The sequence below is a fragment of the Schistocerca nitens genome, chromosome 2 (genome assembly GCF_023898315.1).
Source record: "Schistocerca nitens isolate TAMUIC-IGC-003100 chromosome 2, iqSchNite1.1, whole genome shotgun sequence".
In the NCBI taxonomy this organism is placed as follows: domain Eukaryota; kingdom Metazoa; phylum Arthropoda; class Insecta; order Orthoptera; family Acrididae; genus Schistocerca; species Schistocerca nitens.
Genome location: NC_064615.1, coordinates 834307924 through 834323933, shown reverse-complemented (window position 1 = coordinate 834323933; position 16010 = coordinate 834307924). Strand labels below are relative to the sequence as shown.

The following is a 16010-nucleotide window of genomic DNA, read 5'->3' as shown; positions in this document are numbered from 1 at the left end:
TAGTGGCCTGGGTTCCATTCCTTGCCAACGCAGAATTTTAAATAAAGGTGCATGTTCTACAATGATTTCCAAGAAAAGTGAAACATATAAAGTTAATTTTTTCAACAGGATGAGAAGAAAACCACCGATCTGCGGTTCTGGGTGACTTTCCTGAAATCTACCCTTTTTTTAGACTTCTCCACTCCTTTTCCTTCAACGTTCTTCCTTCTCCTTCAACCATTCTTCTATAGTAAAGACACACACACACACACACACACACACACACACACACACACACACACTGTCTGGCTGACCAGAGACAGTGAACGTGTGTGTGTGTGTGTGTGTGTGTGTGTGTGTGTGTGTGTGTGTGTGTGTGTGTGTTTTTTTTTTTTACTTAGCTCACTTGTCTAGAAGTCTTTTTGTTGAGCCTGTCTGTGATTCAACATCTCCACTGTATCACTAGCAGCAAACTATCCTTTTCCTAATATTGACAGTGTCATTTTTATGACAAATGAATGTTCTTTTTGTTAATTACATATCCCACGATAATCTAGTTTTCATTGCAAATACAACCTATTAATTACTGATCTTTTATTAATCATCACTTAAGTGCTTGTACTACATGCAACTTTGTCTAAAAATTTGCCTTGGCTGGGAAAACCCTGATGCCTCAACGTGGCAGACTAGCACTCTAGCACAGAGCCACACAGCCCACAAAAAACCAAACTTGATTTGCAGAATTAACAACACTTGGAAAACTTCAAAGTCTATTTTCAACAGCATTTCCAAGACTGCATCAAACAGCTTTGGGTGACATGTTTGAGTTCTAAGTTTCACATACCATAAATATTAAAAACAGAAAATACAAACTACAATTGCCATGTGGTCTTCTTGTCAGTACAGCAAACAACACTTTCCAAAGGACAAGATTTCAGTCACTAGATGATGGCAGGTTTCACTCATGACTGATGGGCTTTTGGTTTTAGTGCCATTTGATGGCTCAGTCATTTATTTCCTTATAATAATCCTTCAAGCTTTTCTATCACAAAACTAACAATACTATAAAAAAAAACTTACAGCAAAAATAATATTAAAAATACAAAATGTAGAATAAGTACCATAGAAACACACAAAAGTAGAATATTTAAGACAGAACAACAGAAAACAGTGCCCTTGCACTTATCAAAGACAGATATGCAATGACATGCTGTTTATACTTCAAGCGGTAAAAGCAACAATTCATCGAATAGTACAGGCACCGTCTTGTCGAAAATCTTATAAACAAGACTGGGAGATCCTTTTTCAGAGCCAAATTCTCAGTCTTGTTTATGTGCTTGCTGACAACAAGAGCCCCTACTATTCAGAGACTAAGTACCTTTATTCCTTAAATTATTTACACCTCCCCCCTCTCTCCCCCTCTTAGATATATTTCTCTCTGCCAAACCTACCTGTATAATGGCAAAATTCCTCCCTTTCACATCTGAAGCAACGCTTACTCCCCGATGCACATGAGGTAGTCGTCTTATTTTCACAAATTCTCTTGGTTCTTCATGTATGCCATTGACTTGCTTGTTATTGTCAGGTACATTTTTTCTGCCTTTTCTCATCTTTACTTCACCCTCAAATGCTTCACCATCTTTAGTAACAAACAGCAACTGACTGCGATTAGCCACAAAATCGGCAACCTCTAGTGGACGGTTTATCACAAAAATACAGCTGCAAAACAATACACAAAATTAGTATGTGCCAATGTCCTTTCCATTTCTTGCCAGTAATCACGCTACTATAGCATATTTCATACTTCATTTCAAATTTTGCAGAGCTTTCAAAACTTACCGGGAAAGTTGTGGTGCCGACTCTTGCCATACTAAGACAGTTCCTCTATCAGAGAGTGCAGCTACTTTCAACTCTTCACCACCTTTGTCCATGAGAACATTGCTGTCTACATGTGCATCCAAGTGTCCTCCTATCACAGACAACTTTGTGATTCCCAGCTGCCTAAGTTAATAAAGCAAAACGTTGTTCAACAGTGATGAAAGCTGCTACAATCTACAAAACTGAAAATGTCCAGCTGAAACCAGAGTATGTTATACGAGGAGTGTTTTTTAAGTAAGGTCCGTTTGAACATAAGTACAGATTGAAAGGTTATTTCCAAAAAGTAAATTTATTTTAAGAAAGTACATACTTCACTATTTTTCGACATAGTTACCAAGTTTGTTTAAACGCGTATCATACCTCTCAACAAATTTTAAAATACCCTCTTTATAAAAACTTGCCGCCTGCTCCGATAACCAAGAGCTCACTTCCATTTTCATGTCGCCATCGTCATCATTGTAACGGTTGCCACTGAGGTGGTGTTTGAGGTGGAGGAACAGATGGTAATCGCTTGGTGCAAGATCAGGAATGTAGGGTGTGTGGCCTAAAACTTCCCAGCCAAAACTGACCAATAAATTGCGGGTCTGACCTGCAGTGTGAGGTCTTGCATCACGCCACATCTTTTGTTTTGAATCGCTCTGCGTAGCTTTCTCTGGGTTTGAGTGGTTCCTCGCTGCATGAAGTCGACCAACGAAACACCATGCCTACTGGGGCAGAGTCTGTTTGGCCTTCACTTTTACAGGTGTGTGTGTGTGTGTGTGTCCATTCCATGCTCTGTTGCTTCGATTTGGACATGATATGTGAAACCCTTGTTTCATCTCCAGTTATGATCTGACTCAAGAAGCTGTCACCTCCTTCTTGGTAACGACTCAAGAACTTCATCGCACAGTCAAATCTTTGGTTTGTGTGATCCTCTGTTAGGAGTTTCAGGACCCAACAGGAGCACAGTTTCCTAAACATTGTTTCTGAACACCCAATGTTGTAAAGCACTGACATGTCAGGAAATTCGTTTGAGAGACCTGTTATTGTGAAGTGCCTATTCTCACGAATCTTCGCTTCAACTGAAGCCACCAAATCATCTGTAATCAAAGAAGGGTGACCGGAGTGGTCCTCTTCATGGACGTTTTCACGGCCATCTTTGAATTCTCTTACCCAATTACACACTTTGCTTTCACTCATAACAGTATCACTGCACACTTCACAAATCTGTTGATGAATTTCTACAGCAGACAGGTTCCTTGCTGACAAAAACCGCATCACTGAGCGAACCTTTCACGCAGCAGACGAGATGATAGTCTTAAACATTTTGAAAGCGCACACAACAGAACTGTACAGGTTAGCTACAGAGCTGAAACTGAGCGCAGTTGTTCCCAAGGCATGCCAGTACACGATGCACGCACTCGTTGCAGTATGTGTGCAAACTACTAGTGTCTACAACAAAACAGACCTTACTTAAAAAACACGCCTCTTACATAGCTATGTTTAATTTTTATGGCATGATTCAAAGAGAGACAGAATATTTGTTATACTAACAAGACTGTATCATTTACATGTGATTATATTTATTCTTTAAAAAAAATTTCAACTTTTTAATATTGTAAGGCAGCGTAGGAAGTGCCTGGTTGGAACATTGACAGAGCTGTTGGCTGTTCTTCAGATGTAAATACTTTCTTTTTAGGCTCACTGAGTTCATGATTCACACTAGAAAATATTATCTTTTCATTACACAGACTAAAACTGCTGATATTCTGCTGCAAATAATACTGTAGACTACCAAACACATTTCAAAATTGTGAAATGTAAGAAGTTCTACGCCTACACTGAGACCTCTTAAATTTAATGGAGTTCAGACTTCATCAACAATTATTTGACAATAGTTTATTTCTCATGTGTCTTGCAAACACTAAAGTACTACTACCTTTTATACATAGTGTCCTTCCTGGTCACAAGCGAAAACAGCTGTTATTTGTTTTAATTCCTGAATATCCTTCCATGTTTACACCATGTTTCGTAGATCATCTAGGGCCTAGAGTAGCATAAATATGCATTCCAGAGCACACAAACTTTGTTAATGCTACATAGTGGTTAACCATATACGTATTCTTGTAAGCCTGCCAGAAATATTGATGGAAGGCAAAAACCTATCAACAAGTGTCATCAAGTATGTCTGGTGAGGGCACTATCAGTAAGGAAAACATAGTATCTCCAGCTGACCAGTTACAAGAAGCCATCTAGCCAGCTGATTTTAGCCAGAGTGGCCATGAGCTCTTGTCATTCTCTTCAGAGTCAGCTGACACCATACTCCAATCCAACCAATGGTTCCCTATTCATCACTAATACATTTACAGATTCTGCCAGATAACAAAGTGGATTGCTATTACTGTTGCCCAAGTCAAACAGGCCTACATATGAGACTGCTAGGGTGACGTTACACTTTGGCTCCCAAGGACTGATTTACTTATTCATCCAAGCAAAGTAACTAAGTATGGTGATTGTTTCGATCACCATCTTTCAATATCACCACACCTGTGTTACCACATGGCCACTGGCCTGTATTCAGTTCAACCCTTTACCTACCATAGGGCCACAGAGTCACATTCTTTATGTTTAGTATCTTCTCTATTAGTGACTATAGATTTTATTTTAATGAAATTTTATGACTTTTCATAATTTGTCAGGTTAGTCATAATTTTTGAGAAATATGATAAAAATTTAGTTATGACTTTGTGTTACAGTGTTGGACGTTTCCTCCCATATGGCCCATGCTGTTACAAGCAATTTTTCAACAACCAGATGTCTATCAGCACAGCATCTATTACGTCATTTGCCACTGTTGACTCATGCTGTTATTTCAGTGTTCAACAGTCCTCCTTGTGGTAAGTACATGTTTATTTTGGTGCATTATTTCATAACAGTTGTCTGTTCTAAAAACTGAAAATGTTATGGAGAAGAGAACTATCAGATGAGGAGACAAGGGAACTGTTGAAACAGTCTTTTGATTTTGAAAACCCATCTAGTGAATGTGAATTTTCCAGAAATGATGAAGATAATGAGGTAGATGTTGCTGACAATTCAGAATTACGTAAAGATGATCACAAAGAGTCAATTCATGGAGATGAAGAACAACAATTCAGTGCAAATTCAGCCGAGTGTAACATCTTGTTTTTCTAATGGGAATAAAATATGGGCTACAGCTCCTCAAGCTGGAACTTCTGGTAGACAGAGCAAAAAGGACATATTGAAAAAAGACCAGGGACCTACAAGTTATTCAATTAGGAACAGTGATAATGAGACATCTTGTTTTTTGTTGTTCTTTCATGTATCCCCCTCTGACATAGTGTATATCTAGACCAACAAGTAAGGCTGACTTGTGCGTACATGCGTTTGTCTGTCTATATATACATTTTCTTGGCGTTCTGAGACACGTCAAGAAACGAAGATATCAATCAGCTTAGGAATGTTGAGAATGACTGACCACTGTTCAATAAAATTATGTCTCGCAACCACTTCCATGCTTATCTGAGTGTGTTGCACTTTGTTCATGACGGGCTGCTGCTTTGTCATAGGCAAAGTGACAAACCAATCAGAGACGTTTCTGAGGTGTGGGAATTACCCTTATGGATGTCTAAATTCCAGGATGGTGCATGACCGTAGATGAACAGTTGTTCACACTTCGAGGTTGCTGTCCATTTCAACAATACATCCCATCAAAACTTGGTATATGTAATAAAGTTCTGGGCAATTTGTGACAGTACTAAAACAAGCTACTGCTGGAAGATGAAAGAGTATTTGGGGAAGGAGGAAGAAACCAGAGCAGTGCGACTTGGAGAGAATGTTGTGAATTACCTGGTGACTGAAGTTGAAAAGCCTACACAATATCGCCTCTGATAATTTTCTTACATCTCCTGATTCAGCTCATTATTAGCTGTCAAAAAATCTTACAATCTGATGATAGCCTCTTATGTTCCTAAGAAAAACACAGTTGTTATCATCCTTAGCTCTCTTCATGACAAACCACCACATGTAAACAAGCCCAAAGTTACAATAGCATACAATGCCACAAAGGGCAGTGTTGACACCGTGGAACAGAAGACGCAATCCTACAGACTGAAAAGCAAAACAAGGCGCTGGCCACTGGTGGTTTTCTTCAACATGATCGACATAAGTGTACTGAATGGATATGTAACTTGATTGATACTGGCTTTAAAAAAAATTGCAGCCTTTCAGTGTCAATTTGAGAAGCAACAAGTAGGGGCAAAGAAGTCAATGAATTGATTAGAAGGACCAGATTCACTGGGGGTAGCGAAACCACCAGTTAAGAAAAGGAGAAGATGTGCATGTTGTGTAGAGAAGAATGATAGAAAAAGTCGAATTACATGTTACATGTGCACCAAACCTGTATGCTTGGAACATCCTGCTATTGTCTGTAGACCCTGAGCAAATTTGCACGAAAGATTAAAAGCCACCAGCAAAGTATACAAACTGTGTTTTTAAAATTTAAACATAAATAAAATAGTTTTAAAAGTATTTATAACTCAAAAGTAATTCACATCATAAGCAGTCAAAAAAGCATCAGTTTAAGTCAATTTAAACAACATGGCAGAGAGGCCCAACTGGTGGGCAATGCTATACAGATTTTCTGGTATGCTGAGTGTTAATCTGTTTGCACAGTAAATTATTTGTGCAAATTCTTTTAGTGTGAACTTATGGACTTTTGTTTCACGTTGAGGCGTAATAAATAGCTGTTGTCTTAGAAGAGCAAGTCACAAAATACAAAATATACTCGTAACAATAAAGCTTGTAAATACTAACTTTCAATGGCTTTTGTAAAGTGATTAAGTCATTACGAAAGTAAACCATACTTATCAGAAGAAGTAATATCATATACTATCAAATATTCAATAGTGTTCTGCCTGTGACTAGTGGTGAGCTTGGCATGGGGAGGGAGGGGGAGAGGGAAGGAGGGGGAGAGGGAGGGGGGGAGGGAGGGGGGAGGGAGGGAGGGAGGGACTAAAGTTTCATTTTATAAACCAGTATATGCAGCACACAACACAGCAGAAGTAATTTTTTGTGAAGCTGTTTAATAGTCAGACAACTTTCATCCTTAAATGGAACAGGTTGCTCTGAAAAATGGAAGAAAGAATAAGACTTCAAGGTAAATGGCAAACTTTTCATAATCCATTACGATGAAGCTTACGGACTCAAGGGTAGGAGTCAACAGGCTTCAGAAGGTATAAAAGCAATAAAGAAACAAATTACAAATTACAAATGACAAATGACAAGTTTTGGTGCACAAGAGAGTGGTGAGTGATGTATGGATTTAATAAGAAGGAAATTTTTGTAAAGTTTTTAACAAGACAGAGGCAGCTGTTTCAGAAGAATATAATCACTCTACTATATGTGACATGTCTTAACAGGACCATAATTAGTTATTGAAATTTCAGTTGCTAAATTAAAACTGTACAAGAAATAAATACCTAGAGGCAATTTTACGGCACTGGTACTCGTGGAGAACATAAACATCTCCTTTCTTTGTAGCCACAACTGTAGCGCCATCACTTGCTGCCACCAGGATTATTTCACATTCTTTGTGATTCATTGCAGACACCTGAACAAATAAAGATGAAAACATATAAAGTTTCATAGCACATTTAATTCTGATATGGAGGACAACAGAAGATACACTGCCAATTATGAAACCTCACAAAACCCAGATATAATGAATTGATAATAAATTTAATTATGCAAGTTACCCTTAAAACAAATAACACTTATGGACAATTTAATTAGGAAGAGAGAACTGTTGGTGAAACAGCCATGTGAAACAAAAAAGTTTTGTGTTATCAGGTTACTAGGCAATTCTCAGACATTGTATTGGCCTCTAGAATAACAGCCGACTGCATAATGGAGAAGGCATATGACATCAGTGCATTTTCTCACTGTCAGCTCATGAGTGGGTGACACTTTGACAACATCTCCAAAGTTGTGCAGCAGGCGCTGTTAGTTGCATGGTCCCCCCTGTTAAGTGTGTGAGTGTACATGAGCAGTCTTCTTTTTTTTCTTTTTACGGTTATAGGATGCAAAACTGCTACGGTCATAAGCACCTGTTCTGTGGCTTAGGGAAAGGTACCGAATGGGAAATCAGCAGCAATGGGAGCGAAACTCAAAAGGGGGAAACTAAAAACAGAAGGAAAGCTTAGAAAACCACTATAGAAATGGGGGGATGGGGGGGGGGGGGAGGCGGGGATTGTTTTTCCCAAAAAAGAGCTTCAAATGCCCGATGTCATCTCACTGACACTGATAAACTCGAGGACGCGTTCGGTGAGCGCGTGTCATCTGCTAAAATGGAAGATATACACTCCTGGAAATTGAAATAAGAACACCGTGAATTCATTGTCCCAGGAAGGGGAAACTTTATTGACACATTCCTGGGGTCAGATACATCACATGATCACACTGACAGAACCACAGGCACATAGACACAGGCAACAGAGCATGCACAATGTCGGCACTAGTACAGTGTATATCCACCTTTCGCAGCAATGCAGGCTGCTATTCTCCCATGGAGACGATCGTAGAGATGCTGGATGTAGTCCTCTGGAACGGCTTGCCATGCCATTTCCACCTGGCGCCTCAGTTGGACCAGCGTTCGTGCTGGACGTGCAGATCGCCTGAGACGACGCTTCATCCAGTCCCAAACATGCTCAATGGGGGACAGATCCGGAGATCTTGCTGGCCAGGGTAGTTGACTTACACCTTCTAAAGCACGTTGGGTGGCACGGGATACATGCGGACGTGCATTGTCCTGTTGGGACAGCAAGTTCCCTTGCCGGTCTAGGAATGGTAGAACGATGGGTTCGATGACGGTTTGGATGTACCGTGCACTATTCAGTGTCCCCTCGACGATCACCAGTGGTGTACGGCCAGTGTAGGAGATCGCTCCCCACACCATGATGCCGGGTGTTGGCCCTGTGTGCCTCGGTCGTATGCAGTCCTGATTGTGGCGCTCACCTGCACGGCGCCAAACACGCATACGACCATCATTGGCACCAAGGCAGAAGCGACTCTCATCGCTGAAGACGACACGTCTCCATTCGTCCCTCCATTCACGCCTGTCGCGACACCACTGGAGGCGGGCTGCACGATGTTGGGGCGTGAGCGGAAGACGGCCTAACGGTGTGCGGGACCGTAGCCCAGCTTCATGGAGATGGTTGCGAATGGTCCTCGCCGATACCCCAGGAGCAACAGTGTCCCTAATTTGCTGGGAAGTGGCGGTGCGGTCCCCTACGGCACTGCGTAGGATCCTACGGTCTTGGCGTGCATCCGTGCGTCGCTGCAGTCCGGTCCCAGGTCGACGGGCACGTGCACCTTCCGCCGACCACTGGCGACAACATCGATGTACTGTGGAGACCTCACGCCCCACGTGTTGAGCAATTCGGCGGTACGTCCACCCGGCCTCCCGCATGCCCACTACATGCCCTCGCTCGAAGTCCGTCAACTGCACATACGGTTCACGTCCACGCTGTCGCGGCATGCTACCAGTGTTAAAGACTGCGATGGAGCTCCGTATGCCACGGCAAACTGGCTGACACTGACGGCGGCGGTGCACAAATGCTGCGCAGCTAGCGCCATTCGACGGCCAACACCGCGGTTCCTGGTGAGTGCGCTGTGCCGTGCGTGTGATCATTGCTTGTACAGCCCTCTTGCAGTGTCCGGAGCAAGTATGGTGGGTCTGACACACCGGTGTCAATGTGTTCTTTTTTCCATTTCCAGGAGTGTATCAGGCAACAGCTGTAAACAGATGCGTAGTGGAGTAAAATAGGGGCCCTGAAGTAAAAGGTGTCTCACCGTCCATGGTTCAGAGCAGTGGGGACAAAGCGGGGGAGGATCGCCACTTAAAAGATGTCAGTGACTAAAAAGACAGTGCCCTATCTGAAGTCTAATTAAAATTACCTCCTCCCGATGACGAGGTCGGGAAGTACAGGGAAGAGGTTTCATGTCCCGCAATTTATTATCGGGAAGTATAGACCAATGTGTGTGCCATAAAAGAGCAACACGACATAAAACACTCTGTAGATCAGCAAAGGGAACCATGCAAACAGTGGGCCAAGGAAGAGAGACTGCAGCCTTCGCCACTGTATCAGCTACCACGTTTCCACGGATACGAATGTGCCCTGGGATCCAGAGGAATGCTACATACGCCTCCCCAAGTGGAGGCAGTCCTGAATCTGGTGGGCCAGAGGGTGGACAGGATAAAGAGCTTGGAGGCCGAGAAAAGAACTGAGCAAATCCAAGGATATAATATACTGTATCCGCTTATGGTGACGGATGTATTGGACAGCCTGGAGAACAGCGTAAAGCTCCGCAGTAAAAACTGAACACTGGTCGGAAAGCCGAAATCTAATAGGTGTGTCGCCAACAATATAGGCACTCCCAACACCAAATGATGTTTTTGAGCCGTAAGTGTAAATAAATGTGGCATCCTCCATTTGTGCGTATAGAGCAGCAAATGCCTGACAAACAATGGGAGGGGGGGGGGGGTGTTACTATCCTTGGGAAGCTGACAAATGTCAGGGAGCAAGCAGGTCCGTGGGCGAAGCCAAGGTGTTGCCATACCCGCAATTGTCAAGAAAGTTTTAGGGAAGTGGAAGGAAAGAGAATGTAGCAGATGACAGAAGTGGACTCCCGGTGGTGGTAGAGAGGAAGGGCAGCCTACATACCCTAACTCTAAGCTGGTGTCGAAAAAAAGGGCATGGGGCGGATGATCAGGCATGGAAGACAAGATGACTAGCTTAACGACTCAGAAGGACAGCTCGCCGATTGGACAGCGGAGGTTCAGCAGTCTCAGCATAAAGGCTTTCCACAGGACTGGTGTAAAAAGCTCCAGACGCTAAACGAATTCCACGGTGGTGGACATGGCCGAGACGGCGAAGAATAGACGGCCAAGCAGAGGAGTAAACTATGCTTCCGTAGTCCAATTTTGAGTGCACTAAGGTGCGATATAGGCGGAGAAGGACCACTCGGTCCACTCCCCAGGAGGTACCATTCACAACATGGAGGGTGTTGATGGATCGCAGACAGCGAACCGAAAACATGAAAGGACCAGCACAGTTTTCTGTCAAACATAAGTCCCAAGAATTTAGCGACGTCTGTGAATGGAAGGTCAACAGAGGCTAGTTGTAGGGAAGGCGGAGGAAACTCCATACCATGCCAAAAATTTACACAGACGGTCTTACTGGGATAAAAGTGGAAGCCAGTTTCAGTGCTCCAAGAGTGGAGACGATCGAGACATCCTTGAAGACATCGTTCAAGAAGGCTGGTTCGTTGAGAGCTGTAGAAGATCACATAATTGTCGACAAAGAGGGAGCCCGAGACATCAGTAAGGTGACAATCCATAATTGGATTTATGGTGATGGCAAACAGTACAACACTTTGCACAGACCCCTGGGGCATCCCTTTTTTTTTTTTTTTTGGGAGAAAGTACGGGCGAGATTAGTGTTCACCTGCACTTTAAATGTGCTCTCTGTCATAAATCCACGAATATTAAGGGATACCCGACCCCAAAAGCCCCAAGCAAACAGTGTGCGGAGGATGCCTGTCCTCCAACAGGTATCGTATGCTCTCTCCAGATCAAAAAATATTGCTACCATTTGGCGTTTCCTGAGAAAATTGTTCGTGATAGAAGCGGAGACAGCAACGAGATGGTCAACTGCAGAACAATGCTTTCGAAAACCGCATTGGGCAGGTGTTAAAAGGTTTCTGGACTCCAGCCACCAGGCTAAACAGCAGTTCACCATATGCTCCAAAACCTTACATACACTACTTGTGAGAGATATGGGGCAACAGCTAGAGAGGAGATGTTTGTCCTTTCCAGGTTTCGGAACAGGAATGATGACAGCTTCCCACCATCTTCTAGGAAAGGTACTATTGGTCCAAATTCGAAGGCTAAGGAGTTAACGCAGACTATGGTATGATAAATGCAGCAACATTTGGATGTGGACGCCATCCAGTCCTGGGGTGGAAGAGCGAGAAGAAGAGAGTGCGTGTTGGAGTTCTTGCATAGAGAAAACAGTATTATAAATTTCGCTGTTTTGAGAGAAGAAAGCAAGAGGTCACACTTCCGTTGCATGTTTCTTTGGGAGAAAGGCTGGCAGGTAATCTGAAGAGCTCAAAATCTCAGCAAAGTGTTGACCCAATGAGTTAGAAATTGCGAGAGGGTCCACTAAGGTATCATGTGCAACAGTGAGCCCAGAGATCGGGGAGAAACTAGACATGCCAGATAATCGTCAAATCTGACTCCAAACTATTGAGGATCGAGTGAAGGTGTTAAAGAAGCTGGTAAAGAAGTCCCAGCTTGCCTTCTTGCCATCGTGGATGATGCCACAGCATCGCACAGGTAACTGCTTATGGCGGATACAGTTGGCCAAAGTAGGATGGTGGCAGAAAATGTGAAGAGCATGTCTCCGTTCGCGTATTGCATCATGCCACGCCTTGTTCCACCTGGGCAAACCGGATGTGTGAGGTATGGAATGTTCTGCGGCTGTAAGAATAACTTCTGTAACATGAGTGACCTGATCGTCGATGCTAGGAAAGTGACGGTCATCGAATGACGCTAGAGAGGAGAAAAATGTCCAATTGGCTTGGGAAAACTTCCAGTGTTTTGTACGCATAGATGACAATTGTGGCTGTAATCGAAGGACACATGGAAAATGGTCACTCGAGTGTGTATCAGCAAGAGTGAACCATTCAAAGTGCCGAGCTAGCTGAACAGTACCAATCGAAAGGTCCAAATGAGAGAAATTTGTCATGGAGGCAGACAAAAATATAAGTTCTCCAGTATTGAAGCAAACAAGATCCGCTTGTTGGAAGAGGTCAATCAACAGAGAACCTGGCGGGCAAGTAAATAGGAGAGGAGAGGAGGGCGGGGGGGGGGGGAGGAGCTGACCAAGGAGATGAAGGAGCTCAGCTCTTGCCATCAGTGTGGACAATGGAATATATATGGTACAAAGAGAGAAGGTGTATCCAGAAAGGGAAAGACGGTCAGCGACAGCTTGGAAGGAACTGTTTTAAGGGGATTGGGTGATAATGGATAGTATCATGGAGAAGAATCTTAAGTCCCCCGTGCGCCGGAGTGCCATCAACAGAAGGGAGATCAACCTGGACTGACTGGAAATCAGAGAAAACAAAGCGATCATGGAGACGCAGCTTTATTTTCTGAAGACCGAAGACAACCGAGGAGTAGGATCATAAGAGGATGGACAATCATCCTGGTTGGCTCAAATGCCGCAGATATTCCAATGATTAATTAACATTGGGTGGACAGAAAAGGGAAGAATCTTACCACAGTTGCCGACAACTTAACGACTGCTGAGATCTGGTGGCCAACAGTGTGGAACAGCATTCAGCCAAAGGCAGAAGATCCTGATCCATAGGTTGTTCGGGGACAGCTCCTGCCACCAGCTATTGGCTGGTTGATAGGCCGCCAGCGGAGCGCCTTGGCGACACGGAAGATGGACGAGGGTGGTTACCACCGGGTGGTGCTGTACATGAGACATGCCATGGTGGAGAAGAAGAGGAACTTTGTTTCATATGAGCCTTCTTGGAAACAGGGTGCCGAGATAAGGGAGGAATCGATGAATGTGAAGTCGGAATTAGTAAAAAATCTTCGCGAGTAGGCCCTTTTTTGGAAGTCCGGGGCATCCGATTTTGGGGCTCATGATTTAGCAGGAGCTGATGAAGGGTGAGCCGTAGAGTGAGCAGGTGATAGTGGGAATGTTGAACAGGCGATGTTTGCGCTGGCCGATCTGACTGTGGCACTAAAGGTGAGATCGCAAGTCTATGTGGCTGCCTCCTTAGTAGGCCGAGGAGATGCAAGGACAGTGCTATATTTACCTGTTGGGGGCACAATGGGCTTTCAACTCGCAAATAACTTATGAGCAGCAAATGTGGACACCTTTTCCTTCACTCTGATTTCCTGAATAATTCGTTCATCTTTAAAAATGGTGTAATCTCTAGAGGAAGCAGCATGGTCGCCCATACAGTTGACGCAACGAGAGGATGGAGGTGGACAATCACCCTAATGGGCATCCCTGCCACATGTAAAGCATTTGGCCACGTTGGAACATGACTGGCTGGTATGTTTAAGCTGCTGACACCGATAGCAACGTGGAGGGTTGGGGATGTAAGGGCAAACTGAAATTATCTCATACCTCACTTTAATGTTCGATGGAAGTTGAACTCTGTCAAATGTCAAGAAGAGAGTATGGGTTGGTACCAAGTCCTTGTCAACCCTTTTCATCAGCCATTACGCACTGGTTAGACAGATAGTTTAGAATTTCTTTGTTGGACAATCTGTCGAATGAGCTTGTATAAACCACCCCATGTGATGAATTTAAAGTGCAGTGCACGTCCACCCGGACAGGGAAGGTGTGTAGCAGTGGAGTTCACAACAATTTTTGAGCCTGGAGGGCACTGACTAACAACAAAGTGCCATTTTGTAATCGGGAGCAACACTTGCATTGACACCTTTCTGAATAATGAAAGGGTTGACTGTGGAGAAGTTTTGACCTTCGTCAGACCGAGAAACAACTAGGAACTGTGGAACTGATGGAATAATTGTCTGTGGCTGGGACTCATCTAACTTTCGCTTGTGAGCAGAAGTTGAAGTTGTAGACGTAGAGGAAACCATTGCGAAAGTATCCCCCATGATTACCGGCATCTCCGATGGTGCGCTCCTTCCTCATGGGGGGGCCTCTCTGAGGGCACTCTCACCTTAGGTGATTGTTCACACCTCAGGTCACACCTCCCAAGAAACGGATGGACAGATCAATCGTCACATTCGAAAGGTACCTGCTCGGGTAATCACCCCTCCCTAGCCCTGGCCTTTACCAGGGTTATGTACATGTCCTACCTGTCTAGCCGTGGCAGGGAATTACACGTCACCCCATCACCAGCTATGCATGGGTTGACTTTCAGACACGCACAGGGAGGAAAGAAAGAGAAAGGGAGGAACAAAGAAAAGGAAAGAAGAGAGGTCTCGAACGCCACAGCGGAGAAGAGGGTAAAGAGAAGAGGCAAGGAAAAGAAGGACAAAGGGAGGACAGGGACTTTCCAGCATAGAGAGCAAAGAAGAGAAACTATGTCGTACAGTTACAAGTGTCCGTCTCCAGACATAGGCACAAAACATACTCCCAAAGTGGAGAAGGGGAAAGGAAGAGGCTGGCGGAGGGGGACGGGGAAGGATGTGGAAAAGGAAGGTATGCACCCCGGTAAGGAAAGAGAGCCGCACTAGCTCGGGGTTCCATGCTCACCATGCACGTATCCACGAAAGAGTTGTGGACCCCCTGGGGGAGCTCGAGCAGTCTGTAGAGGTTAACGATGACAACCACTACTGAGTAGCTGTTATCACAGAACTAATTCTCATTATGAGGTAAAGAAGCTGCTGCAACACATATGTATCATTTCCTCACAGAAACACTGTTGCTGTATGTTCAAAGCATGGAAAAGGTCACTTTAACTATTGGGTCACAGTGTCTGTTCAGGATGTTTAAATGATATGAAATGAGATCCCCGTTATATCTGGCGTCACTAAGTGAAATCATTTTTTCTCCTTTATTTGACTGGAATTATCAGATAAAAGTCTATATTCAGCCACAATGATCATTTTCAAGTCATCCTACATATACACCAAAAACAATGGTAACTGGTTTTGTTACCACGTTACAGACCAAAATCTGAACAGCTATATGATTATACTTACTACACATACATAAAACTCAGAAATATGCACATACTGCCCAAATAACATCAATCTGTACACACATGTACAAGTTGCCCACACTACATTTGAAAAGATGAAGGTGAATATGAGTATTTAAAAAGATAAGATAAAAATTAAATCACCAATTTACTACAAATGCACATATAGTATTAATTGCTCCAATAACTCGCACATTATTTACTGGGCAATCTATTGTGGTATTGTGACAGAACTACTTTGGCTGATTTTCAGTTGTACAGCTGCTGTACCTTGTGCCACTCTGTTCACAACTTTCACCTGCCCATTGACTTCCTGTCTGCATGAATCTACCTGCAACCTGCCTAGTACACACAAAAATCAGTCTTAAGGAAAACCAACTAGTCCTACTTCAACA

General features: G+C 43.5%; 1 protein-coding gene across 1 annotated transcript in view; it reads right to left on the bottom strand.

Annotated features, from left to right (window-relative positions):
• LOC126237103 (inhibitor of Bruton tyrosine kinase) overlaps positions 1-16010 on the bottom strand; it is a 125950-nt gene that overhangs the window by 70752 nt on the left and 39188 nt on the right. Inside the window, exons 6-8 of the mRNA XM_049946915.1 lie at positions 7335-7465; positions 1819-1980; positions 1431-1698 (exon numbers count right to left, since the gene is read on the bottom strand). Coding sequence (XP_049802872.1) covers positions 1431-1698; positions 1819-1980; positions 7335-7465 — 561 coding nt within the window. The remainder of the gene's footprint in view (positions 1-1430; positions 1699-1818; positions 1981-7334; positions 7466-16010) is intronic.